Genomic DNA, 11,118 nt, shown 5'->3' on the forward strand with positions numbered 1-11,118 from the left:
GACATACAGTGGTACCAATAAGTCTGGGAGAAACACTACATGTAGATTTCATTGCAAAGAAAGAGACTTTTATTTTTCTCTTATAAGGTATGTCCAGGTGCTACTCAAATATTTGTCTGCATCATGTCATCAGAACCATCAATATTTAAGTGTAAGTAATAAGCCCATCAGGAAAAAAAATTGCTGCGAAATGTAAACATAACCTCTGTGAGTCAGAATTCCCAATAATGAGATAATATACTCAGTGAAGTTCACTATTTCTCTCTCGCTCGCATGACTCCCTACAGGGATCCGAACGTAGAACATGCATAGTGCATGTTGTCAGTAAAACGGCAACATAAGATGGCTGCCCTCTGGGTTCATCCATTCATACAGTACTGTAAGTCCATGATGTGTATGTATGTATGTACGCATGTCAAGTTAACTGAAGACTCGATTAATTTATTAACTACTTGAATCTTCAGTATTTATAGTAGCCCACTGAAGTCTGAGTACCACATTTTTAAGATAGTTTTGTGTTGACATAGTTTCTTTCTGCATATAGGTATGGCGAAGTAGTTTAGGAAAGTTTGCTTTCCTGTTACTTTTATAGGGTGACCAAACATGTCCTCTTTTAGAAGGACAGCCCATTTTCTTACGTCCTGTTTGAGCGTTTACAAATTTATGAAAATGTCCGGCTGGCATTGCGTGACTAATAGTTGGTGAAGTACACTGTGTAACGGCAACTAGTACCACAATTTCAAGGCCGGGGCAAGTATCCTCTTTTTGGGGGGGAAATATGGTCACCCTACTGTTACAACACCTACCTGATCACAAATATATATATATTTTTTGTAGGCTTGGAAATTGTTCTGAGCATTAAAATGTTCATTTTACAAATGCTAAAATCTCTGTGGATCAGAAATGCAGACATTGTATGAATGCACATTTTATAATGAACAAAATAGATGGATGGATGACTTATTTTAATGTCAACAGCTTTGATTGAAAGTAATACACACACAGAGGGTAGTTAAACAATTAGTTTTTGGCACAGTTGTGTTAGCTGTCTGCTTATCATAAAATGCAACAGTGTTTTTTAATTGTTTATTGCTCTCTTTATTTTCATTTCATCATGTTTATTCAAGCTGCAACTTTTAAAAGCTACAGCCAACACAGGAGTCATGTCGAGTGCTGATGGCAAGAATAACTTCATGCAAAAACTATTTAGGAACTTGGCTGTTTTTCATGATGACATGCTCCATTTCAGCCATGTTGGAAGTGTCCAAGCGGGCGTCATACTTGGCCAGGATTTTTAAGACGGGCCTCAGCCTCATCCACCATTGTTCTTTTGGAATACGGTGTCTGCAGATTAAAAAAAAGAAGAAGTGTAAAATGGAAAATCAGAATATATCTTAGCCATCCCAATGGCCAAAAACACAAGCACATGCCTACAACAAAATGTCTTACTCAAAGTCGGCTTGTTCTTTGAGCTCTGTCAGAGACTGGAAAATCAAAGATCTCTTCTTCATGCCCAGCACACATGCGGAATCATGGGAATTGGCAAAAATACGGCCTGGAGATTTGAAGTTTAAAACACACATTAGCACAGGGACAACATATCATCAAGCAGCATTACTTCTTCTTAGCATTTGTCTTTCGGTCCTCACCATGTCGGTAGCATTCCTTCAGTTTGTCCGTCATCCATAAAATAGACTTGATTCCCATCTTAGTGGCAAAATTCCTATCAAAGGGGCTGGGTGTTCCGCCCTAAATGCAAAGTACTGTTATTGCTGATTCATATAACTCAAAGAGCATTCCCATTTAACTTTTGCCTAACAATGCCATACCTGCTGCATATGTCCAAGTACATTCTTCCTACAGTCAAATATACCCTTTCCTTCTTCAGAGTACACATTGAAGAGAACATCTGTGGTGTAGTTTTCATTGCATTTCTCATTTCTGGGAGAAAAAAAAGAAGGGCAATAAACTTGAAAAGGGATTTGTTGGGATTTCATCCAAACCTCAGAACAAGTCCTCTCTTCACTGTTGTCTTCATCTTCTCTGTCAGATGCTCCACATTCATCTATAAGCAAGTTGAGAAAAAAAAACTGTGACCTACTGTAGTGGACTGAGCCTGATGGTCATAATGGGTTCATTATTTTAGGAAATCTTTGCCTAAATGAGGCAACATATGCAGATGAATGTGCTACTCTGCACATATGCCTGAATTGTTGAAGACCATGTCAACAAGACCGGAAGATGAAGATAAATCGTAGTACCATTTTTACTATTATTACCATATTTGCAATGTACTTTTTTTCAATGTATAATGAGATTTTAATTCTTACTTAGTTCTTAATTCTACTGCTGTTAGTCAAAGTCATGGTAACTTTTGTACATTATAGCCTTCTACTCAGACCACCTTCAGGTCCTTAATGTTGAAAGGCTCCTCAAAGATGTAAGCAATATCAGCGCCAGCTGCTAAGCCGGCCATAGTTGCCAGATATCCACAGAATCCTCCCATAGTCTCAACAATGAACACTCTTCGCTTGGTGCCGGCTGCCGATTGCTTGATCAGGTCGCATGACTAGAAGGAATAAAGATAAAGGGAAAAGGCACAACAACATTGTAAAATGTTTGCTGACAGTTTTTGTTTTTGTGTGGGAAAATCAGTATACCGAAGTTATGGTGTTAAGAGCAGTATCAGCACCAATACTGAAGGCAGAACCAGGAACATTGTTGGAGACAGTAGCAGGAATGACGACAAAAGGAATACAGAGCTCTTCATAGTTCTCTCTGGCCTGCACCATCTCCAGACCCCCAACAAATGCCTACATTGGGAGCAAAGAGACAGCATGAAAGTAAAAAGTATTTTTTTTTTTTTTATTGCAGACAATATCTATCTTATGGATCAACACAGACAACTTAACAGAACTTCTACCCACCTCAAAGCCTCCAACAAGGATGATACCATGAATGTTGAACTTTGAGATGTTCTGACTTATCTCCTTCAAAAGCTTAGTTGGCAGGGTTCTTCACAAAAACAAAGAGGCATTTAACGTGTAACTTAATGTCAGAGACATTACAATTGTTATCGCTGCCTCACCTCTTGGTACCGAGGAGCGAGCCACCCTTTCCAATCCACCCAGCCACTCCAGTCCAACCAATAGGCTCGATCTGTGCAGGGAAAGCACATTAGTTCAACTTCTTTCATAGAATATAGGCAATGTATTCATAGAACCATAAAACATGATTACCTGCCCATATGCTAAACCATCAAATCCATCATGCACTGCCAGCATTTGATGACCTTGGAGGAGGCCAGTTCTGACAACTGAACGAACTGCAGCATTCATTCCAGCACATGGCGCCCCCACATTAAGTACTGCTATGTTGATATTGCTCTGGTCGGTGTAAATTCACAGAAACATTTGTCAGACATACAGGATCAAGTGGGTCACAAAAAAAAATTGTGATACACATCTTGCCTTTGTGTCTGGAGGATGAATGTGCGACAGCATTTTATAGGCGTTCCAGTTATTCTCGAAGCTCCTATTCTCCAAAGGTTGCGCAGATGAACAGACAATGAAAACTCAATGCAACATTCAGCATTTTCTAAACCGAAACGCGGATGACTCACTTTCCCCTCAGCTTCACTGCATCTTCAAATCTTTTTTCAGCCATTGCTTTGGTGACATCCTTTGTCTAAGAATGCGAGAATACACACTGTTGTTATGCACCCATGTGTTTCATAAGTATAATACTTAAATATTTTGTGTGCACTCTGGCTGACATACCACTTGTACACACTCCATCAGGGGCAATCTGACAGCCATGTTTCCTGACAAGGAGACCACACTTGCAGGAGTTTCGGGTTTGGCCTCCAACAGGGCCATCACTGCCTGCATACCCATCCTGCTGGCCTGATTGATCACATGGCAGACTTAAAGACACCAACAAGCAATAATATATGAATAAAGTATTGTATTGTATTTTAGACCATAGATAAATACCAGGATTCTGTCAAAGGCGGAGGGGGTTCCGCCTCTCTGTACATGGCCCAGTACAGTGGTACGAGTGTCAAAGCCAAGCCTTTTTGACACCAACTGAAAGAAATATGTTGGAAGTCATGAAGTTGTATATTTCTAAAATGAAAAATAAAAAAGTCTGATGAATTAAATGATATCACTGACCTCCCTGATATACTCACAGCTGATGGGTTGGCCATTGAGGTCTATTGCTCCTTCTGCTACAATGAGGATATGCAAACGGTTGCCCAGCTGTCTTTGCTAAGAGCAACACAAAATAATAAGCTTCACAAGGAGTATTTTTTTAATATATCAATTGTTCATTTGTGCAGGATCAAATCAAATTTACCTGAGTCAGTCGTCTGCACAGATGATCCTCCCAGTCTTTTTCTGGGGGCATCTCTGGAATGAATACCCAGTCAGCAGCACATGCCAGAGCGGTCACCAAAGCCAGGTAACTGTGAGTCAAAGGTTAAGACACAGCTTGAGTCTTGTTCGTGGAAACACTCACACTATGACATGTATTAAAAAATGGATTTGTCAAGTAAAGCTATTTGGACAATAGTAGACTTGTTTATCTCCAAATTTGGTCAGTTTCTTTCTTTTTATCTGAAACATGAAGAAATGCCATGATATAAATAATAATAATAATAATAATAATTATATATATATATATATATATATATATATACATATATATATATACACGTAAAAATAACAACAATAATAACAATAATAATAATAATAATAATAATAATACTTATTTTTATCATTAGTATTATATTTATTTTGTGATAAAATAAAATAAAAACATTTGGGACCTTCAAAGTTGAATGAATGTGATGCAGGTTGACTGTGTTGTAAGTTGTAACACCAGGCACCAAGCTTTCCCCATGACTATCAGAATCTGTTAAAACAAAGGCTTGACTCACCCACAATGCCTGCCCATCACCTCTAAGATAAATGTCCTCTGGTGACTGCAAAAGGGTACAATGGCGTTAAAGAGCGTCTAATAATGTCACATGTTGTATGTGGTGCGGGGTATGTCAGAAATGTTCCAGGAAATACATCTTTTGAGATACCAGTTCTGGAAATTTTCTAACACATTCCACGTGATATTTTTATGTATACGTCTACCTCTGTGCTGTGGTGGCAATGGCATCCACGATCTCCATGATGCGATGCAGGGCAGAGTCTGTGCCGATGGTCATGTCAGTGCCGCAGAAGTCATTGTCAATGGAGCCCACCATGCCGACAATGTTGAGGTGGGAGGATTCCTTTGCTTCATTTGTTGTGATATTACCTGAGCACAGGTGAACATTAATTGCAGTCTCAGACATTTTCAGTCACCAGTAAATCCAATCAATGACTTTTTGATATGTTGAAGGTCATAAACCCTCACCAGCTTTGATTAAATCTGCCAGTAGCCCACTCCACTCAGTTCTGAACTGGTTGGCACCTGTGAGACTGCCATCACCTCCAATGACACACAGGTTGGTGATGCCCAGCTTGACCAAGTTAAAGGCTGCCTTGGTCCGACCCTCTCTGGTGCGGAAATCCTGACAACGGGCACTCCCAATCACAGTTCCACCCTGAGGAATGTGTCATGGCAAGTCAACACCAAGATCAAGAAGGTGGAGAGGCAGACGGGTCCTTCTAACCTCCACGAGTGACTTTGGCTGTTTAATGAACCCTGGCATTTAAATGCCCATCCTATTGACATACAGAATTACACCGTCGAGGCTAAAGCTTTGCTAGAATTACTCACCTAAAGGTTAGAGTGTCACCTGATGGTCATAGGTTAAAAATAGTGGTGGTTAGATAAGTGATGTATATTTAAAGTCCTTGTAAAGTGAAAATAAATGGACACATTTATGAATTTGACACACCAAAAGTGTTGATAACAAGCCTACCAATCACAAGTGTTCATTGAATAATGTGTGGCGCTGTGTTAAATAAAGAGTTCACTTTCCCTCAAGTGTGATGTGGACCCACACAACGACACAACACCAAGCGAAGCAGGGACATATTGGACGGCCTCAACACCGTCTGCTCCTAAGCTAGCTAGTTTGCGAGCTTGCAAGCTAGTAAATGTAATAAACAGTTAACTTTCCCTGAAATGTCTGTTGTGTGGACTGTTAAGTTATTAACATTGTTTTTCAGTTTCAATTTATATTTTAGCCGTTTTGGATTTAGTTATAGCAGTATGGCTCAATGAATAGAATTGTATCTGTCTCACTCTCAGAAGAAGGGCAACAAGTTCTTCCACTGCTATCTTGAAGGGAGTCTGGTACCGGTCTCGGTCGGAAGAAGGGAGGCACAGGCTGATTTATTATTGTTTTTCTCTAATCTGATTTATACTGTTAAGTTATTAACATTGTTTTTCAGTTTCAATTTATATTTTAGCCGTTTTGGATTTAGTTAACTCAGTATGGCTCAATGAATAGAATTGCATTCTTATCTGTCTTAGATTTATGAGAGGAGAAGGGCAACGGGGTCCTTCCATCCGCTATTTGGAAGGGAGTATATGGTGTCTGGTACCTGTCTCTTTCGAAAGAGACAGGCTGATGTATGATTGTTTTTCTCTAATCTGATTTATACCTATGGGAACTCGGAGAGGGAGTAGAGAGGGATTTTTCTGGTATTTACTGAGTTGTAAACAAATGTACTGTGGGCTGACTTTTCTATGAACCCTCTTTTCAATAAATAATGATGTGGGCTGGAGAAAGAGCTACACTTTTGAACTGAACACTGCTTGGGTGACTTCAATTGTGTGATCAGAAGCTTCTGATAATTATTTACCTTTGCAAAGGGACTTCTTCACCAGGATCTCACCATTCAGTTAATTGAACACGCAAAGAGTACAATACTTAATATTGTCTACTCTAACAATACCTATGGGAACTTGCAGAAGGGAGGAGAGAGGGATTTTCTTGTATTCACTGAGTTGTAAACAAATGTACTGTGGGCTGATGGGAGGAGACTTTTCGTATTCACCCACTTTTCAATAAATAATGATGTGCCGGAGTAGAGAGACACACAATCTGAACACACTGTTTGAGAGAGTTCAATTGTTGTCATCAAAAGCTTTTGATACCTTTGCAAAGGGACTTCTTCACCAGAATCTCACCATTCAGTTAATTGAACACGCAAAGAGTACAATACAAGATATTGTCTACTCTAACAGGACGTACGCGTGGTGCACAAAATGAGGTAGTGGCAAATTGGACAGCCCCAATGCATGTGCGCCAGTCCACACTAGCGGAAGCTAGCTGGCGAACTGGCAGGGCTGTCCAATTCGCCACCAACTTGTTCCATGTGTCATGAGCGGGTCCACACAATAAAGACATCATAGCCAAAATAACACAACACAATAGCTTACCAGCTAACTGCATGGTGTAATGGTGTCAATTGGTTAAGTTACAGAGTAACTCGCATTCTAATTAGGCGCTCTAATTATGTAGAGTCCATACTTGGGCTTGTTTTTAGCCTCGACCCAAAAAATCTGTATTGATGAAAAAGAGTTTAGCGTTGCTGTAGGCTATATCTTGAATTAAGTACTAATTTTTTCTCAGTCTGCACATTTTTCTGCATTTATCTTGCAGATGCTTAATGTATTTTAAAACAAATCACTGAACCACTTTACAGAGTCTTTAAATTTCGCCTTTTGTTTTTCTTCTCACCAGCTGCAACATCATGGACACACTCTCCCATGTGGCAGGGCGGATGTTGTCTCCACCGTCTACCAGGCCCTGATAACCCTGTCAATAAACAGAGCGAGAGAAAGAGAGAGCACATTAAGACTTGTGGAAGTTTTAGAGTCTCATTCCTGATTGGAAAGCCTCTCCAGCCAACATCAAGTCATGGCCTTCATGATTCACTCCACGAATTGACTATTTCCAGTGTCCAAAGTCCCTGCTAATGTCAAGTTGCCTTTGCTTTCATGTGTTGCATTGCATTTCCCTGTTGCTTGATGGACTAATTTTTAACAGGTCCACAGTATTTTTGATCCAAGATTTGTTTACTAAACACTGGCTATAAATGTTAACAGGAATCAAAACACAATGCAAGTAGAATTTACCTCATGGACAAAAAACACTTTGGCTCCGGTGTACAGTCCCATTCGAACTGTGGCCCTCACAGCTGCATTCATGCCTAGAGGAAACAGTGGACATCATATTCATTAACGTTACAGTACATGCTGTACAGAGTGTAACCAAAACCATACAGGGGAAAAATAACTTTTTATTCTGTGCAAAGTATGTATACACACAGGTGTAAACATTAAATATCGCTGAGTTTGAACTTTTATATCAAGTACAATATATTGCTAAACTACCGTGCAAACTGTATGTGTGTGTTTGTGAGTTTGAATTGTTGTTTGTCCATATATGATACGTGCACTGCGATTGACTGTCAACCAGTCAAGACGAGTTCAGGACCTCTCTCTCGACTGTCACCCGCTACCCTGATGGGGACAAACTCTATCAAAACTAGATAGATGGATATATTTTTTTCCACGTACATTATCAAACAACTCTTTTTTTGACAAGCATTCCTTTTTTTTTTTTTAGTTATTGTCTTCATTTCTATAAATTTATAGAAATAAAGATAGTAACTACAGCAAAGGCAGTGACTGCATCCTCGTTACTCAGGCCAGGGTCACTTAAAGGGCAAGATGCGGATAGACTGACTTTGCATTTGCCAAAAGTATCTTGCCTTATGTTACAAACATGAACACTCACTTTACCTCACAGATTTAATAGCACATGACAGAGAGGTCATGATTCTATAATTAGCCAGAAAAATAGATCCTGTGTCACAGAGAGATGAGCAAGAGAAGTTCTTCAGCTGTAAGTGGGGCTGAATTATTAATCGAATTCAAATCAACGTCACAATAAAATGCAATTTTAGTCGCAAAAGACGCAATTTGGAGAAAAAAAAAGATTCAGTTGGTTGGTATAGGCTTTATTTTTTACATAATGTATTTATATAGTGCAGTCCACATGTTTACATATAATTTTTTTCATAAAACATGAAAAATGTAAATGCCACAGATTTGTTTGTATTGTTTTTGTAATGGGATTTATAACTTACTGACTTAAGTTTACGTTACACTTGTTTAGTAGAAGTTGTGCAAGTCAAACTAGGCTAGACAGTAAACCAAAACGCCTACGCACAATAAATCAGATTTTTTTTAATATAGATACATTTTTTGCTTGTGTTTGTTAAAAACACACACATTATATTGCAGCCGCAATATTGAGGGGAAAAAACATTGCTTTTCAAAATCGTTCAGCCATAGCTGCAAGAAAGAAATAAGAATTTTTGGGGTGTGAAATTGAATCACAGTGGAAGATTACCAATTGAGTCTGTCTTGTAAGAATTCATTAAGGCCGGAAAAACACAAAGATAGAGACATTGCAGCCTCTTACGCTTCGGCAAGAAGAAGGTCAAAGGTGAAATCAAGTGAAATGTAAGTGGAAAATTGGCAGCACTTCATGAAATACTAGCTATTCAAAATAGTTCAGATTTCTTGCACAAAAAAAAGATGCAGTTGAAATGTATTGTCATGAGCATCATTTGTAGCTGTTTAAAATTGTTTACCATCTGAAATATTTTGAATTTATCCCCAAAAAACGATGCTTTAGTCTCAACCTCTGACTTTGCATAAACAGCCTCTGCACTTCACACATATCACCTTGAAACCCCCGCACTTACCCTGGGCATCACCGCCCGAGGTCAGCACTGCAATCGCCCGACCCTTCCCCATCTTGCTGGGGTCGACTGAAACAGTCTCTGCCATTGTCTTGGAGCTAAAGCTGGCCGAGGAAGCTGGTCCTCCTTCACAGTGAAAAGCCCTGCAGCACTTGTGCGCAAGGAGCCTCTCGCATCTAGCTCAGATAGTAATAGCCGACGCAAACGTTGCACAACTTGACATACGATGAGGCAGACATAATCGCCAACACACACATTCCGACACACACACTTCAAGCGCTTCATTCTCGTCATGTTGTGTATTTTTACACATTGAATCCGAAGGGATGCAATGGGGTTATTTTTGTACCCACATATAGAGTATCAACAACAAGAGTTATTTGGATACTTCATTCATGTCAAATACCATAAATCACAACTGAAATGATGCATAGGCAATTGTTTACTAATGAGATGGTCTCATTGAAGTTAAATTGTATATTAGGAAATAATTGCAAAGAGTGTCGTTCGAAAAATTTGAAAATAATAAACACTAAGATACAAAATAGGAATGCTTGAAGTTACACACACAAGTGAAACGGAAATTGTTTTACATTTCACTTCATCAATTTTTGCCATTTGGACTAAAATCTTGTGTGTTTTCTTCGTATTGATCTGTGAGTTGCATGAGTATGTGTCAGGCATCTTTGTTAATAAAGGTGCATTTAAAAATAACAGCATTGTTCATTTTGGTTTGAAATAAGTGCTTTGTGTTATTCTTTTTTTAATACATTTAAAAATTAAACAAACAAATACAATAATTCAATATAATTGAAGAATAATATTAAAAATGATTTTAACAGGTGAATTTAATCATAAATTGATACAGGAAGCATCATACCAAACGTGCAAATGTTATTTTAAAAGCCTTTAAAAAAAGAAAAGAAAGAAAAGCTCTCCTTCTACATCCTTATTCATTCTATAATCACAAAAACATGGCTCCCAAAACCCAAAACTATTTACATTTTTGGCCACTTGGGTGCAGCAAAAACAAGTATTGTGGTAACCAGTCTTGAGCAACTATTCCATGCTTGAATCTTATGTTTGTTAGACACTGCATTAAACATTTACAAGTAATTACTTTTTCTTTCTGAAATTGATTGATGGTTGATTGGTTTTGGAGCATTTTCATCTGAAACAGATTGCAGTGGTGGAAAACGAAGAAGACAGTCAACAGTGGGCTGGAATAACAAAACCATCTGAGAGAGCATACAGAATTGAACATTTGACACACAGAGGTGGTAAAAGTATACACAAGTAGAAGTACTGATACTTAGTTGAAGTACAATTTAATGAAAACAAATATATATGTACACACTCTGAAATACACTTATGTACAATTTTGAAAAGT

At 38.6% G+C, this 11,118-nt stretch overlaps 1 protein-coding gene across 1 annotated transcript; it reads right to left on the bottom strand.

Moving 5' to 3' along the window:
* Positions 1–1,035: 1,035 nt before the first annotated feature.
* On the bottom strand, positions 1,036–9,966 carry pfkmb (phosphofructokinase, muscle b). The gene is made up of 22 exons (XM_086086277.1): positions 9,732–9,966; positions 8,092–8,165; positions 7,694–7,771; positions 5,413–5,602; positions 5,148–5,313; positions 4,943–4,987; positions 4,360–4,468; positions 4,176–4,271; positions 3,996–4,088; positions 3,780–3,905; positions 3,623–3,687; positions 3,471–3,534; positions 3,240–3,386; positions 3,089–3,159; positions 2,928–3,015; positions 2,661–2,813; positions 2,405–2,569; positions 2,004–2,065; positions 1,830–1,941; positions 1,650–1,749; positions 1,450–1,555; positions 1,036–1,344 (listed from the first exon to the last, which is right to left on the bottom strand). The coding sequence occupies exons 1-22, from the start codon at positions 9,814–9,816 to the stop codon at positions 1,203–1,205; spliced, it is 2,337 nt and encodes a 778-aa protein (XP_085942403.1). The 5' UTR covers positions 9,817–9,966; the 3' UTR covers positions 1,036–1,202.
* Between the last annotated feature and the right edge of the window lie 1,152 nt (positions 9,967–11,118).

Source organism: Leptonotus elevatus, chromosome 10 (genome assembly GCF_054856555.1).
Source record: "Leptonotus elevatus isolate MCC_2025b chromosome 10, RoL_Lele_1.0, whole genome shotgun sequence".
NCBI lineage: Eukaryota > Metazoa > Chordata > Actinopteri > Syngnathiformes > Syngnathidae > Leptonotus > Leptonotus elevatus.

Bases quoted from the DNA above. Each gene is read 5' to 3' on its own strand.
- pfkmb (XM_086086277.1), bottom strand. From the start codon at position 9,816: ATGGCAGAGACTGTTTCAGTCGACCCCAGCAAGATGGGGAAGGGTCGG. The intron at 7,772-8,091 runs GTAAATTCTACT...GTTTATTGACAG, and splicing joins AAGTGTTTTTTGTCCATGAG to GGTTATCAGGGCCTGGTAGA. The intron at 2,814-2,927 runs GTGGGTAGAAGT...CTCCCAATGTAG, and splicing joins TCCTTGTTGGAGGCTTTGAG to GCATTTGTTGGGGGTCTGGA.